Source organism: Paramormyrops kingsleyae, chromosome 2, assembly GCF_048594095.1.
Source record: "Paramormyrops kingsleyae isolate MSU_618 chromosome 2, PKINGS_0.4, whole genome shotgun sequence".
Taxonomy (NCBI): Eukaryota; Metazoa; Chordata; class Actinopteri; order Osteoglossiformes; family Mormyridae; genus Paramormyrops; species Paramormyrops kingsleyae.
The window spans coordinates 41,863,394-41,891,266 of record NC_132798.1 but is presented as its reverse complement, the minus strand read 5'-3'; the positions used below and the strand labels follow the sequence as shown (position 1 = coordinate 41,891,266).

At 46.4% G+C, this 27,873-nt stretch overlaps 1 protein-coding gene across 1 annotated transcript; it reads left to right on the top strand.

Annotated features, from left to right (window-relative positions):
- The first annotated feature begins 983 nt into the window (after positions 1-983).
- LOC111850565 (transcriptional activator MN1) lies at positions 984-26,631 on the top strand. The gene is made up of 2 exons (XM_023824565.2): positions 984-5,811; positions 25,078-26,631. The coding sequence occupies exons 1-2, from the start codon at positions 2,235-2,237 to the stop codon at positions 25,281-25,283; spliced, it is 3,783 nt and encodes a 1,260-aa protein (XP_023680333.1). The 5' UTR covers positions 984-2,234; the 3' UTR covers positions 25,284-26,631.
- Positions 26,632-27,873: the final 1,242 nt, after the last annotated feature.

The window sequence follows — 27,873 nt, the reverse complement described above, 5'->3', positions numbered from 1 at the left end:
TAAATCAGATAGACAATTTGATTTGAAATTTTAATATTTTAGCTCAGAGAAGCGAAGTTTGGATTTCTGGCACGGACTCCGGTCCCAAGAGCTGGAGTGAAAGCAAGAGACTCAGCATTATCAGACACATATCAGTGAAGCGTATATTGTGATCTATAGATAGACCTTATCAGACTGTCATAGGTTCTAAATCAAAGACAGTGCAAAACACCCGCTGATAATATAAATACACCTCTAAAACTAGCTCTCAAAGAGCAATAATCCACTATTAAATAACTTCCTCGTAATAAACATGTAATAATGGCCTATTTCGGTAGTTCAGCAGCACCGTCGATATTTCCAGCATTTTATTTGCAATTAAAGCATTTGAGCTGCCTTCCTTCATCTCTAGCGCTACTGTCTGCCAGCAAACGAGTCAGATTAAGAGGTCTATCGTCAGCGACTTTTTAATAAGGAAAGTATAATTATGGTAATTAAATAATTAATTTGAATAGAAATGTTAATTCGCCATCAAGCGTGCTTTAACAATGGCAGCGTTACCGCGCTGTCTACTTTGTCACACTGTGAATTCATGCATTTTGGTCGCCTAAATAAATAATACATTTCCGACGCAATGATGTCGTGCAACCCTAATGCATGTAAGACATGTATTTAATTTCTTAATTTCTGCATGAACATAAAAAAATAATTTTTATGTCTTTAAATTTTCAGATACAAAATAGGCTCTACGAACCACTGCCGGAATGACTTAATTTAATAAGACGATAAATAAAAACGGCAAAAATACAATGAAGCGAGAAAAAACACCTGACATGATCTCGAATAAATTTCGAATGAGGCGGAAAAAAAACTTTGCTTTAAGATGAATCTTGGAGCGGCTCCGTTCGCGGAGTGCTGTCCGCTCAGTTACAGGCCACCTTAAGAGATAGCCCCGCCCACAACGTCGGGGAAGCTGCGCCTGCCATTGGCCAGGATCTTATGGGTGAAATCGATTGCAGAAATGCAAAACTTGTTGCTGGTTTTCCGAACGCGCCGGTCGTGCAGTGCCAAACGCTGTACGGAGTGCGATCTCTCAGCGAGTGCTTCTCAGCTGGTGTATATACTACTGCTGAAGCCCACAACGAGCAGGAGTAACTGGGAAGACAGGAACAAGGCAGAGCTCGAGCTGGAGACGGACGCGCAATCCTATTGCAAATGATCGGGACCGAGAAGACACGGTTGCCAATCCGCGCTGTGGCGGTGGAGTGCGGGTAGTGTCCCGGTACCCGACTCTGTTGACGGGAGAAAGACTTAAACGAACTGCTCTCCGACTTTCCTTATTGCCGCACGGAGCTGGATTTTTGCTCTTGTGGACTCTTTAATCATAATCATAATAACCAAGAACATCCAAATAAGTGGTGATATTAAAAACAGGTTTCACGGGACCCGGAGAGCAAGACGAATGTTTTTGCACAATTAAATCGTTTTAATTTTTTTGCTTATTTTGACGAAATACGATAATTGCATTTTTATTAATTCGCGCAAATTACGACTAATCAGATATGTGGAACTGAATTATTATGGGGTCTTTAAGCGAGACCCGTTTTTGTTCGTCCCGGAACGTTTGGCACAACCTGGAATATTATTTTTTCTTCGGGAAAAAAATATATACACTAGTATAACGTTATTTTCAGATAACTTGTGGTTTGCGCTACCTGTCATCTGAAATCGAAATAGGAGGATTTTTTTTTATTTCACAGAAAAGGAAATGTTCGCGACAATACTTGGAAATACGGGATTGTACAGGAACATATATTTTTCAAGCCACAGTTGTAAGTACCTTTATTTCGCTCGCCTCCGAAGTTAGTTTAATTTAACGGACAAGGAGTACGGACTTAATCAGCGCATTTAATACTTTTTGCGGAGCGAGTGAGGATCTTAATTTGTTTGCTACTTAACGCATAGACGGTTGTTGGACTTTTCTTGGTTTTACCATTTTAAGAAATATTTTAATTATTTTCCGACATTATAAAAAATGTGATCTACAGCAAGACTTAAAAAAACGCTAATTATTTTTGGTCCCATATTTTTTTTCGTGGCCTCATTAACAGGAAAGGTAGTTGATTTCACATTTATATAGTATTCCGATTGCTTTTTCTGAAACCCGCGAGGATCGATCGGCGAAAGAAACATCGCATCAAAGAGCCGCGCAGCCTTGCTAGCTGGCGGTCATGCGGGTTTGATAGCAGGGAAGTATGTTTGGGCTGGAACAGTTTGGTTCCCAGATTAACAGCAGAATCTCCAGCCAAGGGGAGAGAAACTTAAGCCAGTCTAGACTTAACATGAGCTCCCACTACAAGGGCTCCGGTTTTCATGCTGCGGGGCCCCCAGGACCTGTGGAGCCAGGCATGGGCCCCATGAATGAGCCGGCCATGATGGGGCTCAACATGAACATGAACGGGGAGCACTACAGCTACCACCCGAGGGGTCACTCTGACATGCACAGTGGAGGACTTCAGCAGCAGCAGTCTGCCATGCCCGGCTTCTTCAGCAACCAGCAACCTCACCACAGCCACCCACACGGTCATCATCCGCATCCCCATCAGCACCACCCGCACTTTGGAGGCCCGTTTGGAGGCCCAGACCCCGGGCCATCCTGCCTGCATGGGGGCAGGATCATGGGCTACAGTGGTAGCGGGATGGGTCCCCAGCAGGGCTTTGCAGAGGGCTTTGACCCGCTCGCTGAGGGCCAGGCGGGAGAGACCTTTGCTCAGCAGCAGCAACAGCCGCAGCAGCAGCAGCGATCAGGGAATATGCCTGACTTTCAGCACCACGGCCCCCCTGGAGGAAGCCACGGTGTTCCCGCCCCCTGCCTGCCCCTAGACCAGTCCCCGAACCGGGCTGCCTCCTTCCACGGCCTCCCTTCTGCCTCGTCGTCCGAGAGCCATAGCTTGGAATCCCGTCGCCTGCCCCCCCAGGGCACTGTGGAGGGAATAGATTACAACTACCCCAGTGAGCCGCCCCCGGGGCACTTTGACGTGCCAGTGTTCTCCCCCTCCGAGTCTGAGTCCCAGCTACCCCATTACGGCGGCGGGCGGCAGGTGGCTGCAGGCGGTGGCGGTTTCCCCCCCGGGGGCACCGCCATGTCTCGGCCGCCTGGCATGCCCGGCGTCTCTAAGGCGCATCAGCAGCAGCAGCCTCCCCCCCAACCCCCCCAGCACGGGGTTTTTTTCGAGAGGTTCGGCAATGGCCGCAAGATGCCCATGGGCATGGAGGGGAGCGTCGGCACCAGGCACCCGCTTGTACCCCCCCAGCAGCAGCAGCAGCAGGCCGGCTTGCTCGCCAGGCAGAACCCCTGCCCCCCGGGCCTCCCCCGCCCACCCCAATCTGACTCTGGGTCCTCAAACCCTGGCATGCAGGATGGGGGAGTCATGATGCCCGGCCAGCACAACCAGTTTGAATATCCCATCCACAGACTGGAGAACAGGAACCTGCACCCCTACGGAGACCCCATGTTTAATATGCAACAGCAGCCCCCCCCAAACCCTTCCCAGCAAGCCGCTAATCAGAGGCTGCAGCACTTTGATGGGCCATATCTGAGCATGGCGAAGAGGCCGCGCTTCGACTTCCCCACTGGCCACAATGGTGAGAACTGTGGCTCGTGGAGCGGAGGTGGCATGCACAACCCTCCAGGGGTGGAGAACCACCTCTCGCCCTCAGCCTACCCAGGCCTCCCCGGGGACTTTACCCCCCCAGTGTCAGATGGCTTCCCCTCAGGGCCCCCACTTCAGCATGCTGGGCCGGAGCCACAGTCACTGCAGCAGCGGCAGAACGCCGCCATGATGATCAAGCAGATGGCCTCGCGGAACCAGCAACAACGGATGAGGCAGCCCAACCTGCAGCAGCTGGGTCACCACGGGGATGTCGGCCAGGGCGCCATGGTGCATGGGGGCATTCCCCCGACGGGCTTCGACCGGGATGGCGCCGGCCGGATGACAGGCTTCGAGGCCCAGAACGCCCACATGTCTCAGGAGGGCACCTGGTTCCCTGGGTCGCACCAGCCAGGGGAGATGCTGCCGCGGAGGATGGGCAGCGCCAGTGAGGTCGGGCCCCACGACATGGGCCTCCAGCAGGGCGGTGCCGGAATGATGTTCCGGCCTGGCGTCAATGGGATGGGCATGCAGGAGCCCATGCGGATGCCGGGAGATGGGCACGTTCCGGCCCTGCACTCCCCTGGCATGCACCCGCCATTCAGCAGCAGCATGGGCAGTCTCAATCAGATGCAGTCACCAGGGGCTGGCGTGGGGCATCCCAGCACCCCCTCAGATAGGAGGTCAGCTGACTTTGTGGCTCCCCCGATGGGGGCTCAGCCCGCCTTCTCATACGCCGGGGCTAACCGGCAGGGGGCACCCCACAGCAATCCGCCCGGAGTGAACACCTCCCCAGGGGGCTATGCTCCTCAGTCAGAGTTCCCTCCGGGCCAGCGGTCCTCAGTGAGCAAGCTGGGGGCCCTCTCCCTCGGGAGCTTCAGCAAAACCAGCACCAAGGACAACGTGTTCGGCCAGAGCTGCCTGGCAGCCCTCTCCACGGCCTGCCAGAACATGATCGCCAGCCTCGGGGCCCCAAACCTCAATGTGACGTTCAACAAGAAGACCCAGAACGAAAATAAGCGTAAGCTCAGTCAGACAGAGCAGGACGTCAACGGCGGCAATGGCGCAGGGGTGGCGGGAGCCACGGCTGGCTCCGGGCCCGAATACTTCCAGGGCGGCTCGTCTCAGAGCAGCCAGATGCCTGGTGGTGGGAATGGTAACGGCAAGGCCGCCAGTCAGAGCCAGACAGTGCAGGGGGAAGCCAGTGCCCTCTCCCCAAACTACAGTATGGACGCTACCCCCGGGAGTGAGGGGAAAGCAGCAACAGGGAGTGGGAGAGGGAGGGGCAGGAGGAAAAGGGACAGCGGGCATGTGAGCCCGGGAATCTTTTTCTCCTCTGACAGCACTAACCCTGTTGTGAGTCCGAGCCAGCAGGGCCAGCCGGCCGGCATGGCCGAGAGGAGCGGGGGCACACCGGCCGACAAGCCCCTGACCTCCCCTGCTTGGGGCAAAGGGGCCGACCTGCTGCTGGGCGAGCAGCCCGACCTCATGTCGTCGCTGGACAGCGGCATTCAGAGCGTGGCCAAGTCGGAGGGCGGCTCCCCACACGTTGACTTCCCGGACGATGGCGGTGGCGGCACGGGAGCAGGCGCCCACTACGGCAATGAGGACGAGGTGTCCTCCAGCTCCGACGGCGGCTCCAAGCCCAGCCGCAGCTCACTCGTAGGGGGGTCTCCCAAGCTGCAGAGGGGGGAGCATGGACTGATGAATGGACAGAAGGCACTGGGCCTGGCTATGGTGAACCACACTACCTCGACCCCTGACAGCTATGGCATGAGCGGCGGCGGGGGAGCCGGAGCGACACACCCAGGAACGCCCGGCATGGAGCAGGTCCGCACGCCTTCCAGCACGGCGGGCCAGGATGAGATCCACCCCCTGGAGATCCTGCAGGCCCAAATCCAGCTGCAGAGGCAGCAGTTCAGCATCTCCGAGGACCAGCCGCTGGCCATGAAGGGCGGCAAGAAAGCGGACTGTGGCAGCCAGAGCGGCGACGGCGAGCTCTCCTGCTGCAGCCCCGATGCCGGCAAAGGCTCTGTGAGCACTATTGACCTTGACAGCCTGATGGCGGAGCAGCATGCCACGTGGTATGTGCCCAGTGACAAGGCCCTGATGGAGGGACCCGAGGACGAGAAGGCCATGGCTCTCTGGGACAAGACGAAAGGCCAGAGCAGCAGCAAAGAAGGTAACCTGTTTGCATGCAGAAGCCGGCGTGCAGTGCGTTATGCGTGGCCTGCGAGTCTGAGATGGTCGTAATGTTTTCTGTGTTTTGGCGAAGGCCTGCTAACTGTCCGACGGCGCGAGCGCTGCTGCTGCAGCTTCATTCATTCCAAAGGCATCCTGCTCACATCTACTGATTTATGGGCTGCTTCAGTTGCCAGTTTTTTTTTTTTTACAACTAAGTGTTCAATTGTTTAAAGATTCACATACACAAGGAAAGCCTATAATCAGATCCTGCTTCTGTGTGGATAACGGATTCAATCAAGTGTTGTTTCATCACACAAGGTCAAACTATTTGTTAATCATGCAACCAAAATTTTGCGTAATTGCAAGAATCCAACAAAAAAAATTATTTGCGGACAAAATATTATACATAATGAGCCATCTGCGAATAGGCCTACATTAGCCTATGTAATCTGCCAATGCATTATATGTACAAATAATGTAAAGCTGTAGAAATTGTGTACATAGAAAGAAAGCTGAATGTCTGACGGTACAAACCTGTATAATAATGTCAGATGTGTTCTTATGAAATTTGGAAAAACTCAAAAGTGAATCAAAAATAAAACTTACTCCAGACACAAAACAGTAAATTATAGATAAACAATGAAACTACTATGGGTATAGCAGAGCCAGTAACAAGTAAATGTTAAGTAGGTGCATTGAAAACTGTTTTGCAGCTACAGAGCCGATTTCAAATCTGATTTAATGTGTCTTGGATTTTGCAGTAAACGGATGCGATTATACACACAAAATGTTTAACTAAATAAATATTTAAAACTGGAAACAACGTGAAGCCAAGTATGAAAAGTTTCAAAGGAGAGAAAAGGGAAAATAAACATTCCTGCGGTTCTTTATCTCGGTTTTCAGGCTGAACAGCAACACTGACGAGATAAATGGGTTTTTGAAGAGATGCGTTTCGCTATGGGGCTCCCTCACTTTTCGGTATCTGTTTGTTTTTGTGATTACGAGGGGATAATCTGATTGGAGAAAGTGGATTGATTTTACGTGGGGTAGGGAGGGCCGAACTGACTGGTGAGAGTTGGAGGAAGGGGGGAGGTTTGCATAAAAGGAGATAATCTCACATTTTAGTTATTAAACTGTTGCGATTAAGGAGAGTGTTAAATTCGCCGCTGTAGGTGCTGTTACAGAAAAATGTGTCTTAAGTCAATAACATATCCACGCAAGTTCGCTGTTCAACGTGTTTAAAATTCATAGACCTAAATATTGTAAGCGATAATTCAGTGTAGTATCAATAATCCTGCTGCATAATAATAATAATAATAATAATAATAATAATAATAATAATAATTAATCCTGGGGTAGTGTAGTAAAATACTAGTAGTAGCCTAGCAGTAGTAGTAGTAGTAATTTTTAAATAATAATAATAATAATAATTTCAGAACGGAATATGATTTTTAATCCTGTACTTATACACATGAAAAAGAATGCTGTACCCAGATCCGCTAGTAATGATGTTTTATAGTTAATACAATTTCAGTTTATAAAAGGGCTTCGGAATATATATTTACTCCGTATAGCGTCTGCGGGGTAATCAGACGATTGTATCTACATACATAGGCCTACATACACACACAAAACCGGACGGTTTAACGCATGAATTTATTTATAGATTATGCCTTTACTAACATCGGTTATTTCGCGCAATTTTGATAATCTCCGGTCAGCGCCGTGTACTGTAATACCAGTATTCAACTAGGGAGTGTTTATCGAACACAATGCTTTGGAAGAAGCGACCTGCAGTAAGCCCACGACAATAGTATTAAAACGGACCTTTTTAGTCAGCGGCAAAAATTCATATACGTATATAGGTCATAAAATCGGGAGTTTAACTTAAGCAGTTTGAAAGATACATTCTTGTATACATTCTTGTAATACGGTAGGCAGTACGAAATCCTTAGTGTATAATTGGATTAGTGTGCTACAAAGACGGAATTTGACTTTGTTTTGTGTGTTGTTTCTATGTGTTTTGCAATGGGGAAATAATAACAAATTAAGGAAACAATTGATTAAGTGCTTTTCCGTCGTATTCTGAAATCACTTCCCCTTTTTGTAACCGTTGGTAGGCTAAATAGCCATTTCTATTTAAAAGGCTGTATTTACTTACATTTCTAAATGAATAAGTGAAACACGAAATTAATTTAATACACTTGGCGAATTACTTTATTAAAGACGATTTTTTATGTTCTCGCGAAATATTTTGTTTGCAAATGAGTCGTCACTGCCGCTATTACGCCTACTATGCTAATATTAACAATGTAAAATCAGTTTTAAATTATTTCATGTTGGATACAATCGAACTTTATACACCTGTCAATGACAATGGAAATGTTCAGTGACCGCAAAATGCTGTAAATTAATCGGGCTCTTCACTGTTAAATTACTTTTGATTGTTTTGCTGCGCCGACTGTATCTACTCAATAATATCAAGATTTTTTTGTATTGCAGCGTTCGGTATTTAAATCAATCAGATTTCGTTTGTGAATTCTGGCAATTCCGTATCGACTCCCCCGTGTCTCCCCGTGAAAAAGATGGTGTTCCGAACAACAAAAGCCAGTGTCTGAACCGGTCACTGTCCCAAGTGCCGAGGGCAGCGGAACGGAATGAGACACGCATAATTTGATCGCCATGGCTGGAGACGAACTACCGATCCGCTTTCTCGCACGTAAATAGGTGGTCCCTCTGTGTGTGCTCCCTGTCCCTTTGTTCTGGTTAACTGCGGGTGCGCGGAAAGGGGGTGGCTTGGGGGTAGGGGTGGGGGAAGTAGCGAGCTCGGAGCGTGGAGTCAAGTCGTATTGTTTAAAATGCAAACCAATACAACCGATCCATCCACATTCCCGCTCGCTTTTCTTCAACGTTAAGCATAAATTGAGTTTGTTTCGCGGCGGCCCATAACTCAATTCCCCCTTTTTTCTTTAAAGAAGAGCTGCATCATAACATGCCTCAGTTTCTCCGGTTCTCTTGCCCTCCACCTCCTCAATGTCATTCCCACTCCTTTCCGTCGCCTTGCTCTTTTCCTCGGTAAGGGGGAGGGCGATCGATAGCTAGTTAGCGCAAATCACAGCCCTTGACAAGTTCTTCTTTAAGTGCTATAGACAGCGCGAAGAAGGTTTAGGTGTCATGAAATGGCAACGGATGTGATACAGGTAGATACGCTTTTTATCTGTACTTTGAATTAAAAGCGTAACCTCGTTAACACATCTCATTAACAGGACAATTATGTAATGTCCCTCCCCCTATAAATCACAAAATATCAGCTTCGCGTAGCGATAATTTTGCGTGCGCCTGGTAATTTTATCAGTTGCCATAATCAGAATATTGACGGGTCCCCTCGGCTCACAGTCCATTAAAGAAGAGATTGCAAACGAGCGTAGCAATTTCTCGAAACAAATAAATAAGCAAATTACACCCAGCAGTTGAAAAAAGCCCTCTGGTGTCTTATGTTTTCGCAATCCCGATGCCTGGAGGGTTCAGTTAATTTATAGCATTAAAAAGGTAAATAGACATAATTTGTTTTACAATCAAAGCCATAAACAGACGTCCATTTGAGCAACTGCTTCAGATCTTTAAAAAAACTTGTGTCGTTTGTAATGATCTCTTCCATAAAACGTCTATAGCCGACAAAAACGCTAATTTTTATATTCTGATTGCCGAAAAGTATATATTTATCGGATTATAATATAGGCTAGTACTATACCGTTTTACTAGAAGCTTTATATTGTAGAAGTGTGGGATTATGTAGTACCTTAAAGACACAATTCGTTTTATTAGACACGTTTTTCCAGTGGTGGAGAATAAATGAAACCTTTGAAACGATTACATGCTTACAATAAAAACAAGGCGCAATTGAATAGGCCTGTATGCATTTGTACGCAGTATTTTACTCATATTTTAAAAATGGTGAATTGTCTGGAAGAAGCTTGATGAAAAACCATATTAATCCCATTTATTCTTAGAGTGTTTTTGCGTAAATTTGCACACTTAAACACAGGTCACTCATAAAGCGCATGCATTGTCTTTTAAAGGTGCTTAAATGCCTATTTTAGACTTTTACTAGGCAAAGAGATGCATGAAAGGAACGGGTTAAAACAGGGCTAACCGAAGTCATCCCAGGTGGAAATAGTTTCACATTTTTTCCCTTCTTGTACTCTGCAACGTACAACACTTTTTCGCTTTTCGTCCATTGTGTTTCGCAATATGGAAATAACAAATTAAGGAAACGAATTACTCAGCGCAAAAACGATAGGCACTAACTGTGCTAGGAGAGGCCGGCCGTGTGGTTCCGTTTGGTAAATATTTTTCATCAGGTACCGATATTTGAAAGCGGCCTTTGTTTCGTAAAACAAGGCGAAAATACGAGGTAGAAAACCTAACTAAAAAGTTAATTGATTTTGATTACGTTATAACAACAATAATAATAAACAAACAAACAATCAGGATTTTGATTTTTGACAGTTAATTCTGATATTTTATTCGAGATAGGAAAAAAGTACAAAATAATAAAACAAATTTGTTGTGGCTATGATACGTTTCTTTGCAAAGAATGAATGCAGCTCACATACAATTGAACCAGACTCCTTTATTGGTTCCCATGGTGTTTGCAGTCCTGTTTATCATAACTTTGGTCCAAAACTTGCTCAGTACGCACCAAAAATATATTACCTCATGAAAAATTACATCTATTTATTATTACTGTTATTGCTGTCATTTTGTTGTTGTTGTAATAAATGCTTCCATTAACTGCTTGTTTTATACATCATGTTTGATAAATACTTTTTATTTACTCATTTTTTTTTTTTGCATTGTTTGGGTTTTAAAGTGAATTGCAGGATACAATCTAACAATTTCTGTTGAGAGCTTAAGCTTATGTTAGGGAAAGTTACCTCTTACGATTGTTATTAGTGATTGTGCCAGTAATATTGGGGCTCAGGGTTTATTTTCCAATTCGCAGAGTAAAATACAAGGCCATGCAGCGCTGGAGCATGTTAATCGGGGCGTTTATGTGCATATAATGCATGCTCTACAAAGCACCTGTCTCAGCCCTGCTGCGCTGCTGAGGTGCCTCCCAGCCCAGAGACATGGTTCTGCTTTGGAGGTGGGGGGGTGGTTCACGGGACTGACGCAGACCATCAGGACACAACATACGCAGAAGGGGGATCCTTCATGAGACGTCAGCCTCTAGCTTTGTGGACAGGAAGAAGATAGGGGTGGGGGGGGGGGTCGGCTGGGGGGAGGCCAGGGAGGATACGCAATACTCCCAGCTGATCTCCATTGATCATCCCAGACAATGGAACTGAAGCTTGTGGACTTATTTATGAGCACAGATTAAGGGTAAGGAGACCCCCGGACTGCTGTGAGAGGCCCGTCAGGCATGTTTTAGAGCGCGTCTCTCAGAAGTGGGGGGGCGTAATGAATTGCTGTCCTCCGTACGGTCCCTGGCGTGCTAATTTCCCGACTGCTCTCACCCGGGGTGTGTCACACACACTAATGGGCCGCTGATGTGTGCGGGACGCATCTCAGCCTGAGACTGGTGTGCGGTATGTGCTTTGACACCCAGCCTCCACACAGCCTCTGGCTGCCGTCTTCCTGATTTGAGCAGCAGGTATGTGGCATTGTACCTGCATTTTAAGGCGTTTGCACTTTTCCTTTAGGCGTTTGGGTTCTAGGCGCTGGTGACCGCCCCACTTTTCTTTTCCTCGTTTTTCAGAAAGCCTCCCCCCTCCATGTTTCATTAGCTGGTCATTTTACACCGTCCTGCAGCACCCCTGTGGATGGCGTGAGGGGTGGGGGTGCTGGTTTGGCCAGCCACTGCAGCCGCATCCCAGAGCAGGGGAAATGGGACCGTGAGCCAGTAACAGCGGCCCCGGGAGTGCATCAGCACGGCGTGACGCATTGGGGTGACCCTGTAACCCAGTTTGGCTGGTTTCTGTGTGTTACCTGGCCCTCCCATCTCCCCGCTTGTGAGCAAACGAAGGCATGCCTGCTCACGATTAGCGTCACTGTTTGGCCCTTGGCCACGGTCCAGCTGTTTGTTCCGTGGCATTTTTATTTATTTATTTTTCTCCCCGTGCCGCTCCTTCTCTGCTGCGCCGCCCGCTGTGCACTTGGCAAGTTGAACAACACCCCCCCCCCCATGCTCTCTTGAGAACTGTTGCATCACCTTGGCTTTCTTCTGTGTTTTGTGTTCACTCCTTATGCTCGCGACGGCATTTCTACCGGCAGCTCTGGGTTCCAGGTCACCAAGACCACAGGGGGTGGGGAGGGGGGTGAAGAGGCTATCGAGTGGCCCCCAACACCCTGAGAAGGGAGGGGGAACCATCCTGATACTGAAGCTCTATGATTAGGAAACAGTTACATAGACTGCTACATATTGAACAGACTTTGAAGAAATACCTGTGTCTTTGACTGCAGCATTTGCAGGGGGGGGGGGGGGTGCCTGACTGCCTTTTTGGACCCAGATGAGGAGCATTAAACTTGCAACCACCCATATTCCTCACCAATCTATTAAAATCACATTTGTTCCATTGACATTTCTCCGGTGACAACTTGTAACAAGCATTAGTAATTTTGATTTCTTTGACCCCCCCCCCCCCTCCCTTTTCCAAGAAACAAGATGTAATTGACATTTTGAGAAATTTAGAAGAAAAAAAAAAAAAAAACAGCTCAAGGCACCCCATGTTCCAGATCTATCCTGGCAGTGTGTTCTGTATTGACTTTGTCTGTAGAACAAACATATGCTTTCACGAGTCCCCATGCAGCAAGAATAGAAATCATTATTAGATATCATCAAAGTAATTAGCACTGATAATTTAGTGCCAAAAGTGGCAAATTCTCTCCCCTCCTCCCTCCCGTGGAATGACAGGGATTTCTGCAACCCTGGGGAAGGCTAGGGAACTGTCTCTGAGGTCTGATGGCTTTGTTAAAGACGGGACGTCCAGTTTTGCCACCGCAGGAGATCAGATATTTTTTGCGAAGTTGTCTTTGGTTATGCATTTCCTTGTACTGTTCATTTCTTTCTTTTGATTAACATTTTCACGCAGTTACGGGCAGCCCGCAGAAGACGCGCACACACTAAAGCTTTACATTTTCCCTGCCTTTAAATTAACGAAGGTTTCTTTGTCAGCGCTGCCAGCGAAAGGACCGTTGGGTAACCGAGGGCAAAAAAGCTCTGGTGCCATCTTGGTAGTGTATGGACAAAGAGCCCCGTTACGATTGCTCTTGTCAGCCGCGGGAAATATGACGTATGATTTATTGCTGTCTAGCTTTTGGGATTGCACGGTTATGCCGGAGTTCGTGTTCTCATAAAGCAGAAAATAAAACAAATTCAATATGAGGCGGCATGTGTGTCTCCACAGTGGATTTCTGTACATAGGCCTGCTTGTGCTAAAGCCTGCTGTCATTATAGTGTTGAAGGAACCTTTATTTCAGGACATGAAATTAAGTTTAAAGGAAATGGCCAAATAGAAAAAAAAATGAATGAATAAGAAATACGTTTTGCTTCTGAAAAAAATCGTTTTCTTATTTGAAATGCGGTTGATTTAGCACGAATGTGCTTGTGTATAGCCTATTCTTGTGAGTGTTTGTATGTATGTTCGTATATTTTATTTGTGTGTGTTTTCGCGCGCATGTAGCCTATATTTTTGGGAGTGTTTGCCTCCCTGCGCATATATATTTGTATATTTGTGCTTGTGAGTGTGCACGCGTATATTTGTGCCAGTGTGTTTACATATCTGTGTATATTTGTTCTTGTGTGTGCATGAGTATATTTGTGTCAGTGTGTTTGCATACCTTTGTGTGTATGATCGTATATTTGTGCAAGTGTGCGAGCGTGCATGCATATATTTATACGTGTTTATATACCTGTGTGTGTGTATATTCGCGTCCACACATCCGTACGCTGGTTTTTGTGTGTGTTTTTCTGTGTGTTTCTGTGTATTTATGTGCTGCCATCCTCTTCTGGCAGCCTCGGCAGACATGTGAAAAGAGCAACGGGGTGACTTGTTCGCAGAAATCAAAGGATGAGCCGGCGTGTCATACCAGTACTCCGGATTTTTGTCGTATGAAAACATTATCTTTCAAAGCCGCCATTCCCTCCCCTCCCCTTGAAGCACATTTAAAAATAAAAATAAAATAAGAAAAAGTCGACCTGTCTTAGCACTTGTCGAATTTTCACAGATTTTACCGGAATGGAAATCTGTGCTTGTCTCTGCTTAGCGCACCTGAGAGGACCAAAATCCTCCGGTTTGATAAACGTGACACATTTCACGGTGTCTAAACTTTCAGGATGACAGGGTTGGGTGCCAAATATGACGGGCAGCGGTGTACTTTATCGCAATTTTTCTCTTTTTTTGAAGGGGATCGCACGGCGTTTAGTCGCTGGGGCGTCAGCCCCGTTCCGCTCCTTCCACACAAACCCGAGATGCTGTCCAAACTCACGCTAAACCCTGTTTTCGAAGGACACTTTGTCCATACTTGTACATACATCTTTCTCTTTCCCCCGTCTACATTCTTTCTTTTTGAATATATATAGGCTATATTTTGTTTTTGCGTGTTCGTACGTGCGGTTGTTGACTCACCTCTAACGGCTGTTGTGTTTCTCGACATACAGGTGGTTCCCGGGATTTTTAAATTTGTATTTAAAAAATTAACAAGTTATGACACTTCTGGGAGAAAGAGGAAAGCAATATTTCACAAGAAACGGATGAAGTTTCATTTTTGCACTGAGCGGCAGGATTAATGGATGTCATTTTAACTCAAAGCCTCAAAAATAGACTTTTTCGTTTTACTTCAATTTTCTAGCCATTTTGCCGTCTATTCATTGTAATCCTTATAATAAGTTGTTCTAAAAAGCGATAATTCTAATAACACTCCAGCCGTGAATGCCGAGCGGGACTGTGGGATGGCAGGGGAGATGATACTCTGCTGAATAGATGCTTGAACCCAACCTGGCTACTCTCTCTGCCCAATGTGAGATCTCGCATCTCTGCGAGGCAGCTGAGTCACACGCTGCAGACTCTGCACCACCCGTTGGATGTCCTTAAATTGCCTTTAAATTTTTCTCCCCTTGGTCACCAAACGGCAGCATTTAGAAACCTGTTCCACCAGGGTTTAGCTGTTCAACAAAACAATAGTAACACCTAATGCTCTAAAAAAAATGTTGGGCATGATTGTCATTAAAGCTAAGAGTGAATCGTGGACTTGCTTCTGATGTACAAAGTGCTGGATCTCTCCATGCATTGTGATATGTTAACCAGAGAATATGAAGCCCGTAGACCTGGTACTAGCCTTGAAAAGCAGGCTCTGACTATATTTTAACTATTCATGTTGTTCATAATACACATTCTTTTCTGTGAAGACACACCTGTCCACCACATAGGTTTTTACCAAAGGTTTAAACATATATCTGATATTTCACTTTTTCAAAGCATGCCTGATTGTATTGGTGCGCCATAATGTTTATTATTCAGTTTATTTCAATCCAATTCAATTTTATTTAACTTAGAATAGGTTGTTGTCTGACTACTAAATATACAGAAAGTCTGGTACAATGGATTTTGAGACATGAGGTTACACTTCAAGTTGCTTTTTGGTAGAGCGTGCATCTTAGAAAGTTTTTTCTTTTTTGGGGGGGGGGGGGGGGGGTTTCGACAAGTTCCGCGCCTCGTTCTTCTCCTTTCTGGGACTCTGTTCTGAAGCAGTCAGCCTACAGCTAGCACATCTTGGACATCTTGCTGGCCCTTGGTCATTTGGCACTGCCCTCATGGGCTATCCAGGACTGTCTGGCAGGGAGCTGGGAGGGAGCAAAGATGTGGACCGTCTGTGGGTCCCCAAGGACCGGATTGGGAGACGCTGTTAATAGCTCTGATTGCTGCTACCTCACACCCCAAACTTGGCTGGTCAGTTTACTGTTGGAGTCCCAGTCCTGGCATATGGCGTCACAAAACTGGTGGCACTGGGGGTGCCTGTCCCCTGTTTTTCCTGCAGCAAGCCTGTTTGGTTTGTTGCAGCAGCAATCAAAGTCTATTTAAAGGAACCCATTAAATAAGGCAAATTAAAATAACAGCTCTGAGAACCTGCAGAACAAACGGAAGAGCGGCTCAGGTCCTCGGGGAGGAAGGGGTTAGCTGTGTGAGGGGGTAGCAGAGGCAGCTGGGAAAAAGGAGCAGCAGGGTATCGCGATGGGTGCGGGGCCTGGGAACCAGAGGGGCCGTGTCTGTGTGCTGGGGACACTGAGGCAGAACAACCAGTTGTGAGAGTCACACAGAACCAGATCTATTGCAGGAAGAAGCTAATACATCGCACACCTATCAGGACGCATGCGGATGATGAGCTGGGCCACTGATTACCGCCTGATTACTTACTGTGATTACTGTCTGATTACTTACTGTGATTACTGTCTGGCCACTCAGAGTTATTGATAAGGAGGAAAAGTATATCACTGCTGTTCCCCTAGAGGCAAGTCATTCAGAGACGAGTAGACCTTAGGAAATGGCTTCAGATTTTCTGACAACTAATCAACTACTTAATCTACTAGCAGTAGATGCACTGGTGCCACTACAGTAGAGTGGTACCAAACCAAAGCAGATCCGCTAAGCTGCCTGCAAGTTTAATTTTGAAATCCTTAGGAAATTTTGGCTTAGATTATACTGGGAGGCTCAGTGGGAATTTACTCTGGGGTGACCTCTGCGTCAGGAGAACTGTGGCTTTCCAGTGCTGCACGCACGGGAACGGGAATCACTCGAGATTTATGAGAGGGTTTTCCCACCTTTGTTGGTAAGTGGAGAAAATCACCAGGAGGGCCAGTTCACTGGTCCTTGGCGGCCGCATTTTCATCTTCGCCTGGACCTGGGCCGTCAATGCTGAGAGGTGACTCACCAAAGCGGCAGGGCTAATGACAAACGTCTGCCTTGCACACTGGTGACATAAAGTATCTCTGCTCCTTTGCGTCGGAGAGTGCGGGTTCTGGGATGGCTAGCTTTTCATGCGTTTTGATCTGCGGTTTCCATAACGCGAGGCTTCTCCCCATAAACAGCTCACGGGACCCCAGCGGCTTATGAATGACTTTGGACCTAAGACAGGAAAATGCTTCTTAAACAGAAGAAGGCATCCACTTAAGAACATTGTGCGAGCCCCTTTGAGCTGAGCAGATAAACCAGCACCAAGCATAGTGTCAAAGCGTTAGCTTGAAATGGTTCTGCACAATACATCCATTGGCTCTTAGTAATGCAGCTCATTTCCACTAGTTCTTCCTTTTTTTTCTTTTAGTTATTCTATGCTTGATGCAGTAAGAGCTTCTCAGAATGGCTGCCATAGGTGGAGGAGAAGGTGTGAGATTTGATGGACACATCAACTTTTCATTTATTTTTTATTCTCCCTCCTAGACGGTGTCCAGAATCACAAGTGGCTTCCCTTAAGCAGGCAGTCATGTGAATAACGGCAGCAAGGCTAGAAACAGAATGCTGAGTTTTCCCTGCGCTTAACAGGGCTTGGTCTGGATGTGTGAGTTTCTTTCCCAGGTAAACGGCTTGGTCTGGAGGGCCGTTTGGTGCCCAGTGGCTGGAGAACTGTTTGTAAACTGGTCTTTGAACTGTAAATCAGGGACACAGAGGTCCGTGTTGAGGGTCAGAGTGGACAAAGGAGGCGATTATTGTTGGGCTTTCGTATTTTTCTATGTGGTCTATGAAGGAGCAGAGAGACAGTGCAGGGAAGTGGAGAGCCTTTGAGAGGTCTGTGTTACACTCTCCAGACATCTGATTACGGCCAGCACACCCTGCACTTCCCAGAGTGCAGACAGGATGGGCAGCGAGCTCGGCTGGGGAGCTCGCATGTTCATGTTGATGTGCTGTGAGGGTTGGGTCACTTTTGCAGACCCTTATGTTTTTGGTGTCCCTGTCATGCCTGTTTTTTGGTGAGGGTGGGGGGGGGGGTCTACTGTCTCTCAGCTGCAAACATCATCATGCTTAAAATTGGGCAAAGTATAATGGAGGACAACTGAGTGAGAAAATGGAAATGTGTAGATTCGCTGCCTGCGTGAATTATTAGCAGAACATGTCATGGAGATTTTTATTGCATTTGTGCCCTGAAGAATTGACTAAGTTTGACTGTGTTAAACTACATCGATGGTAAAATACTCAATTAAGAAAATGCTCATTATCTTTTTTCCCCTCAAAATTTAATTAGCTTTTATTAAGCGACACTTAACTAATTAACCTTCTGAAAGTATTTGCGATTGTGTGTTCGTATCTCTTTGTCTTTGTGTGTTTTGATAAAGTGCAAAATCTCTTTGTTCACCTGGAGAAAAAGGAGTATTTTCATACAGCTGTAATAAAATAATCAAAAGTGGAGAAAAATAATAAAAATACAATGAGGCAGACTACTTTAATTTAAAGGTTTATTACATGGTAGATTTTCTCTATTATGCAAACAATGGTAACTCTGTCTGTTTCAAGATCTCAATGTCTGATATGCTGTGATCTTATAAATTAAGGAATATGGGATAATTATATGTGTGTGTGTATGTTGTGAGAGAAGCACTGTGAGACAGAGACAGATTTTCAGTAGCATTGTGTGTGTGCGTGTGTGAAGACTTCAAAATTTTTACCTCAATTTTTAGAAAATCTGTGAATGCAGTCTAAAAACTAAAATATTTTGTTAGATTACTTATGGCTAAGCTTAGGGCTGGTTGGGGGTGAATGTTGTCATACATGGGATTAGGGTTTTACCCATAGAAATGAATGGAGAGTCCACATCGGAATACATGGACTGTGTGTGTGTGTGTCAGATGTTCCTGGTCACACTTGTATAAGGAAATCTGAGGAGCCGGCGCATGTGCAGCAGCAGTGAATAGCGCGAGGCGTTGCCGGGGGCGACCGCGACGGCAGTACCCATGCCGTTGTCAGTGGACGACAGTGGAGGCAGGCCAAACGCTTGGCTGCCTATCCAGGCTGGGCGGCTGCCTGCTGTGCCCAGTTACCGTGGCCGCAGTTGGGGGGGGAGGAGGGGGTATAAACATAAGCGTGAGGATGTTAGCAGCATGAAGGTGTAAGCCAGAGCCCCCCGGCCAAACCCTGGCCGCCTCCAACCCCCCGCCTTTGAATCCCGCCTCCCGAGGCGGTTTGCAGCCAGAGGCGACATCCAGCAGCCTGACCTTTTCGCTGGGTCCCTCCACTTTTCCGTTCCACCGGTCACGGCCCAGACAGGCCCACGACAGCCCCCCCCCCGGCAGGCTGGCACAGGCCCGGCCTTCCAGACTCCCCATTGCATAGTGAGGATATGAGGGAGACTGAGAGGAGATGGCAGGAGAGGGGAAATAGGTGTGGAGCGGCCTGGACACTGGGCATCAGCTCCCAGGAGAGTGGGAACTCTGGATCCTCTGGGGCTCTCCCAGTAAACCACTGACTCCTGGGTATTGACTCCTGGGTATTGACTCCCGGATGTATTTTCAGGGCATTTTGATGTGACTAACAGAGGAGATGCAGAGACTGCAGTTCTGACATTGATATTGATACCCCAATACCCCAACAGACAGGCCGGCGGTGACGTTAGCAATCTCATGCGGGGGTGGGGGCAGGGTGGGGGGTGGATGATAGACTGTGCTTTTACATATAGTTTAGGCCAGCACTTTCCCCTCTTCAGTCTTCCAGCTTTGTGAGGACGAGGTGGGTATTAATTTTCACCCTGACAGAAGCAATTTTAGCCCAGAGGCTCGGGTGGTTCATCAAAGCGTCTTTGTTACCCTGTCGTGGATTTAAAAAAATTTTTTTTTTTGCCGGCTTGGCGTGACCCATGGTGTATTTCACGCAAGGGATTCTGGGCCTGGATGGCTGGTAATAGTCCCCCCCCACCCGCTGAGCACCCCTGAAATTCAGGGTGAACAGTACAACAGAGTCATTTTACCAGTAAGTCAAAGTGCAGGGGTCAGAGGTGAATCTCCTCAGTGCCCTTTGACCTGCTGGCTAGAGGTCAGAGCCTGAGGTCATCATTTCTATGGGTCACTGGGCGCGAATGCGTCGCGTCCTCCTGGGCGTGCGGACCTGGGGGGGTCAAGCGTGCAGTGGCATCCGCTTAGCACAGCGCCCCCTAGCTGCCTGCTAGTGTTGTACACCCCTTTTCTATTGTGTCTCTCCTGACTAGGTGCTGATAGCAAGGTTAGGGGCAGGCCTGTCAAAAACGAGCGACCTGCGGCCCAGTTCTGTTACAGCCAGTTTGGAGTATTGGGCCTCATAACAGCATGTCAGACACAACAACTGGGGGTAACATTCTTTCAAATCTCTCTGAAGAGCCATCAACAAAATTACAGTTCATTTTTGCAGTAGGGTCAATGAAAGGTTTAAGAAATCATTCAGAAAAATCACGTCTGGTGTTAAAATGATCTGTTAGACTTCATGTATCAGTAGCTAACTGTTTCCAGAATGAGTAAAGGGGTGTGGTGGGTCCCAATAGAAATGCCAGGGAGTCCCTAGTAACCCTTCAGAACATAAATTGCAGTTTGGGGACGAGGAGATCTGCATATGGAAATTCAGTGAGGGGCCGGTTTCCAGTGTGTCGCCTGATGGTTAGGGTTCTTAGAAGATGTCTGGTCCTGTACATCAACTGCCAATTCTCTCTATCAAACTGCGGCTACTTCAAGAGTGTGGTGTGAGGATTTAAGCCGAAAATAGCATTTGGGAGGCAGAGCTCGAGCTATTGATGTTGAATATACTGGGACCTATAAGCACAAAGAGCTGACGTAATATGTAAATATGTAAAAATGAAGTAGCAGGTACTTAGATTTAATATCCTGAAATGTTCTTAGACCTTTTGTCATTGAAAATATCCCAGAGAACCTTAATGTTGCGCTTGGTCCATTGAGAATATCGAAATGGAGCATTTTCAGATAATTTATAATTATTAAAGTTTGGGAAGACAGCTAAGCATGGATCTGCTCTGTCTTTCCACTGTCCTCCAGGTGGGTATTAGGACCTAAACAGACACTACATGGTCTTATGGGAATACCACAAAAAGCCATGGTCTTTAATTCATGGGAAGCCACAGCTGATTCTTCAGTGGTACCGACACTCTGGCTTCTGAACAGAACCATCCTGATGTGGAATGTAGGATAAATGATTTGGGCATGAAGTTTGAAATTAGGGAAAGAAAGACACCATCCAACTGCACTGAATAGTTTACAACTAAATACGAGGATGTTTCCCATTCCAAGTATATTTGAGAAGAACAGAATTAAGTTGGTACCAGAAGTGAACCGGAGGTAAAGGTATCATAGTACTGTAGCACAAGGGAGAATGTTCATTTTGACTATAGATATCCGAGCATATAAAGAGTTAGATAAATGCGACCAATTTGAAAGATTTCCAACGTCTGACAAGACTTTTTTGAAAGTCTTGGTAACAGTATCATGATATTCAGAAGAATTAACAACAGATGGAACACTAGGAAGTGGCAAGGAGTCAAGGTCCAAGTTTAGAGGAAGAAAACATGACTTGCTTCAATAGATCATATAGCCCGAAGAATGATTAAAATGATCAAACGACGCCAAAATATATGGGATTGACAGAGAGGCTTATTTATAAATAGTAAAATATCGTCAGCATACCATGAAATATGATGAGATGTATTCTTAATAGTGATGGAGAAATGAGCCAAGGGCTCCAGTAACGAATAGTAAAGCAGAGAGGGGACAGCACTGACCCTCCCTACAGAGATTGAGAGCACACCTGCCCTGTTAAAACAACTGCCCTTGGGTTAGAGTATATAGCACTTTCATCATATCAATAAAACCCGAGCCCAGACGCATATGTTCCAGCACTGACCAAAGGTAGTTAAATTCAAGGCAATCAAAAGCTTTCATGTCATCTAAAGAAAACACACCTCACGGATAGTCAGACTGCTCACCGGAATAAATTATACGCAAAAGACGACTAAGATTGTCAGAAGCGCTGCATGATTTAATAAAGCCAGTTTGGTCTTCATGGACCAGTTTGGTCATAAAAATCTCCAGTCGTCATAACGATACTTTGGCATATAGTTTGATGTCTGTTCCTAGCAAAGAAAGTGGACGGTAACTGGAATATGAGGATGGGTTCTTTTATAGAAGAAGAGCGATAATAGCTATATTAATGTCTTGTCTAAATGATCCTTGCTCAATTGAGTAATTTATCATGTTTAATAAAAGAGGGCCTAGCTCAGTCCAGAAAGCGGAGTACAATTCTACAGGAATTCCATCCAGACCTGGAGATTTTCCTTTTCTCATATATTTCATTGTTCCGCAAGACTTGTTGGTTTGGCCAGAAAAGCAGCCTCAGTCAGGCAAATGTGGTAAATTAAGTGAGGAAAAGAAAGGAGGAAAAGCAGCACAATGACACGTGGATTCAGATATACAGAGGAGAGTAGAAAGAGTGAAAAGTCTCAATAATACGTTTTGGGTCAATTAAAAGCTCATCAGAGGATGATTTTATGGTGGAAATGTCAGCAAACTTTTCATTGCTACACAGTAAAGCTAAAAGATGGCTAGTTCTGCTTCCATTAAAATAATAATTTTGCCTAGTTCTTTGAATAAGAAACTGTGCTTTAGCTCTTACTACCTGATTTTCAGTTTTTACAACGTTAATTCTAGCGGTTTGGACAGAAAAAGAATCTTGATTTGATCTCTCAAATCAATGTATATGAAGATCGTCCACCAAGTCTTTATTAATTTCAACAAACTCTAAAAGCCTTGCTTTAAATTCAGTACAAAAGTTTTCATCACGTAGCAATGCTGGATTAAATCGCTAACGGGGTGTCCGGGATGATCGACGGATTATCGAGAGCCTTGAATCATTTACTGCTGTGGTCAGACAGGGACCTGGGCCAGATGTCTGAATTAAGTGTTTCGAAGAGGAAAGAGTGCAAGAAATAAATAAAAAGTCAATCGGGCAGTAGGACGTGTGCTTTCTTAAAAGAATGTAAATGTTCTTGTAGATGAACTGAGCGTAGGCCATGAATCTACCAATGAAGGAAGCGCCTGAGTATCAGAGGAAACGCCTGGGAACGGCATTCACTGTCTCCTGATCTATGCAGACCGTGGGACGCGGCAGCATTCTTGTCTGCCCCCCATCACAACCTCAGAATCTGACATACTAAGAAAATAATTTGTCAGCACCGAGAAGAAATTAGGGTCATATGTGGATGGCGCATAATCAGAAAGAAAAGCCGACTTTGCGTACCTTTCTGTGAGTTATTCTACCATCTGCATCGTTGTCTTGTTCCAGCATGTTAATACATTGGTTTCTCCGTATGAATATCATAGCACCTTTGGTTTTGTTAACGGCAGTTGAGGAAGAAGCAACTTTGTGAAACTTGTTGTTGCAGCTGTGAACATCATCCTCCCTGATACGTGTTTCCTGAATCCGAGCAAGATCAGTTTTTTTCCTTCTCAAAAATGCTAAAAAGCACGTTACGTTTATGAGGACCATTTAAACCGTTTACATTCCGACTCAAAATATTTAGGTCCATCATAACTATCAAATGTTTGGGTTGGCTGTTGAAATAAAGGAAAACAGAAGTGACATATCTCCAGATGTTTATCAGTGACACCCCCCCCCCCCCCCCACCCTCCCCAGGATAAAGAAACAAAGATTTCTGTAGTACAAGATCCCTGAAGCTGCAGTCAGGGCACAGAAGCAGCCTGAGTCTGCCAGGCTCTCTCTCTCTCACACACAGAGTGCCGCCATTAGCCCAGTTACCCACTACAGAAAATAAAGCATCACCTCCATAAACATGCGTTTCAACATATCAAAAGGAAATATGAAGGAATTACAGCAGGTAAACGAAAAAGTAAGAACGCTACAAAAGCTTGAAAATTGGCAAAAATATTTCCCAAACTTCTGGAAAAGCACTTAATAAATAAATAAATAAATAAACCACACAGGTGGGATTTACAGGATGCAGACCCCTAAGAAATAGACAAGTAAATACAGCATAACACTGTCCTATATGAAGTGCACAGAAGATTTACTCATGAGCTGTAGGGGAAAAAAAACACACATCCGTAAAGGTCCGTCTTTTATGTAGGTAATGAGACTGAAAAATCAGCTTGGTAGTTAAGTAGTGCAAAGGTGGCCGCAGCATTAACATCCGTCCAGCGAATTTCGGATAGTGAGTCGCAGAACTGACATGCCTCGTCCAGGGTTTGCAAAAGACTAATCCCTCTGTTCAGATTAGCTTTCAAGGTTGCAGGAAGATGAAGGAAGGATGAAGGAAATTTGGAATTCCCTTTTCTCTTAATTCTTTCCTCAGTACAGTGACGGAGCGCTGTTCCTTAGCAGTAGTGGGTGAGTATTCAGGGTGTAAGCTAAGTGTAGCTCTGTCACCGTAGCGTACAGGGCCAGGAGTCCAGCCTTCACGGAGAAAGACGTCTCTGTCTTTGTAGCAGAGAAGCCTAAAGATAAACACTCGAGGTTTCTGGGTGTTGGTAGGAGCGCTTGAATTAATGCGATGAGCTCGTTCAACTTCAGTTTCTCTGTCTTCTTCAGGGAGACCAAGCAGCCAAATGTTGCGCTGCGTTTCCTTCAGTCCAGTAGATTAACCATTTGTTGCTCAAGAGTATCCAAACATCGTGTGCGACTTTTTAAGGGATTTTTCCTGATCCCTCTGTTCACCTGCTAAGGAGTCAATTTTCAAGCACAAAGTAGTAATGTGAGAAGACAATTAATTCCTCAGTGCTGCTAATTCTGACTTCAGAACACCATGGAGCCTTGACAGCGTCCCTCATGTTGGCAGTAGTAGGACAGCTGTCCTCTGACTTGGATTTGTTCTTTCATGGAGATGAAGAGGAGTTAGAGTCAACTGTTTACACACCAGTGTCATTTAGAAATATAATGTAAAAAAACCAACTAATTCCACCAAAAAGAAGATAAATTTAGAAATGAGGGCTGTATCTAGGAGCTCCGTCAATGTGTATGACTCCACGGATCTGTCATGTGATCTACCAAGAGATTTCTTTCTTGAATTCATCTCTTTGGGTGCTTAGTTGTTGCATTGTTGGTTTTAGCAGCTGCAAGTGCATTGGGTTACATAAGATTAAACACGTATAAATACCTCATTTAAAGGTACAACGGCTGGATCCCTCTCCAGATCAGAATCTGTGGCATTGTACATGTATGCTTTTGTTACTCAGGTTGTGATATGTCATCGAGGGGAAACTCACCATTTCTCTATGTTCCCTCCCCCTCAGGTGCAGACCTATCACAGACCAAGGGCGGGGCTGGAGGCGGGACTGGAGGCGGAGCTGGCGGAGGGAGCCACCTGCAGTGCCTGTCAGTGCACTGCACAGACGAGCTGGGGGAGGGCAAGGCGCGGGGGCCGCCCGTGTCCTCATGGCGCTCGCTGCACTCTGATATCTCCAACCGCTTCGGCACCTTTGTGGCTGCCCTGACTTGACCCCCCCACTCCCCACCGCAGAGTGACCATGGAGGCAGCGGCGAGCATTTGGTTGGGGGGAGGGGGCAGGGGTCCTGCTCGGGTGGCACGTCTGTGTACATCAAGGCTGTGGGGGGGGCTCCTCCCCAGCGGCACTCACACCTGGAAAACCTCAACTTGATATTTTCTTTCTTTTTTGTTAGCAAAGCAAACAAAAGAAATTGAAGTGGGGGTGTTTGGCAGAGGGGGTCTCACTAGGGGGGCGGCTGCCCTGCCTCCTGTGCTGTTACACCAGCGTTAGCCTGCCCTCTCAGCGTTGGCCTGCCCTCTCAGCATTGGCCTGCCCTCTCAGCATTGGCCTGCCCTCTTCCCGCCTGGTCTGCTGTTTTGCCGCCATACTGCGCCGCTTCTGCTGGTCCTCAGCCGGGCATTCGGGGGGTGGGGGGACAAACCCCCCCCACTAATGGTGCTCATTTAAAAGCCGCTGCTATACAGCTGGTTGCTCCCCCTCATTCTCCTCCTCTGTACCTCCCCACATCCCTTAATGCTGCCCCCCCTCCCCGGGTTTTCTTTCTTTTTCAAGGGGTGGGTGTGTTAATGTCAGCATAGATGTGATTTCTGCCCTGTGCTTGTGACTCGTGACACCTTTCTCTGGGGGTTCGGGACTAACAGTGGCTAGCTTGGCCGCCTGGTCAACCCTGAACACAGCCCTATGGGCCATTCTGCATTCTGCCCCCCCCCCTCCCATGAAGGCTCTGTCCTTCTCTCAGCCCGGGGGGATCGGGGAGTGATATGGGTGTCCCCGGAAGGGTCTTTCCTGGACCCGGTACTCCTGGGCTGAGCAAGTCTCTGTGAGCTGGGGAGTCTGCTGTGTGTGTGTGTGTGTGTGTGTGTGTGTGTGGGTGGGGGGGGGGGGGGCAGTTAACCCGGCAAGTGGCTGATCGAAGGAGGAACATCCCCCTCCAGTTCCCTCTGCTGTTAATTTTTCCAGATACAGAATCAAAAGGCTTCAACGCTGGTGTAACTCACTGTAACTCACCTTTAGGACATGGGGGGGGGGGGGGGGGGCATGGGCTGGAATGGGTTATAAATGAGGAAATAAGGAAGGAAAGAAGAGTATTGGTATTGCACATGTAAAATAAGAGAAATTTTGCTGTGTGTTAGGCAATCCTGTAATCTTTAAATAAATCTTCAGTTGAATTTGATCTTTGGAACAATAGATGGAGGACTGTGACAGCGGCTCGACGCCTTTTTTTGTTCTTTTTTTTAATAATATGTAAAGTGCAGTCTTCTGTTTCCCTGCATATTGTATATATCTGTATATGTTTTATTGAGCAACTAAATAACAATAAATATGATGTTAATGGTGGATTCTGGTCTAGTGTGTGAACTGTGTCCGGTCTCCAATGCCTTGAGAGAGAAAGACCCAGAAACTGCATTTATAGCTTAAGAAAGGATCTGATAAAACATTATTATATAAAACATACGTATGTCAAAATTTCGAACAATGTATAGTTAATTTAAATATTTGTTACTAGTTAGTAACTGAATTTTATGACATGAAAGGACAAAAGCCCATTATTTCATGTTGAATCTGTACATGTAACTGAGCCGTTTGAGGTCTGAGGCCTTGGACGTCCTTCTAGGTACATTATTCTGCGTTATTCTGTCTTTTGGTATCTCAAAATGGAGAGGGAACGCTGCCGGTAATGCCAAGCTGGCCTGAATATCCCAGGTTACAAAACAGTCAGCCGTGTGACAGCTCAAAGCCGTAAGCTCTTATAATCCAGGGCAGTGTGGATCCACACAGGGACGGGCGGTCTTTCGGGTCACACGCACGCCCACCGGACGGTCTGTGCACATGAGATCCACGGAAGTACGCTGCATGTGTGACGGGAAAAGGCCAGAGCTGACAGCCGCTTTTAAAAGGGCTAGTAAACTGTAGGTTTCTGTAAAAAGCAGCCAGACCCCCATCCATGATGCCAAGAAGAGAGCAGCAGTAATAAAAGCCCTGACCAGCTGGGCCTGAAAATGCCACTGTGAGGACATGGTGTGACAACAGACATGGAAATGCTGCAATATACCGGGGAAAGAGCAAATGCCTGTAAAGGGCACTGTGCGGGGAAGTGCCCGCTTGGAGGGGAAGTGGCAGCACAGGGCACAGGGTTGGGGAACAGCCTGGACGGGGTGCCAGTCTATCGCGGCCCCATCCAGTTTGTTGTGTCCTGTAAAAACCTGATTAGCACAGGAATAGCTGAAATGTCCGTAATCCCCCCCTACACACACTCCCCCATTCTCAGACACTAGTGACGAATTACTTTTGCGTTGAATTAACAGCTCACAGTATGCTGTAACCCAAATGCAAAGGGGTAGGGAATTCAGATTTTGTTTATTATACCACATAAAGTGTTTTGTTACCTAGTCAACTGTTTAAAGGAGCTTACACTGTGCCATTAGCACACACGCAGACACACACAAACACACACAGCACATTTTGCTGGAGCCATTCAGGTTAACTACGGGTTACCAACACAGACCCTAAACCCCCAGGCTACCTGCCAACTCTCAGTTTGCTGCCTATTTTTACAAAATGTGTGGCGTTTGTTTCAGG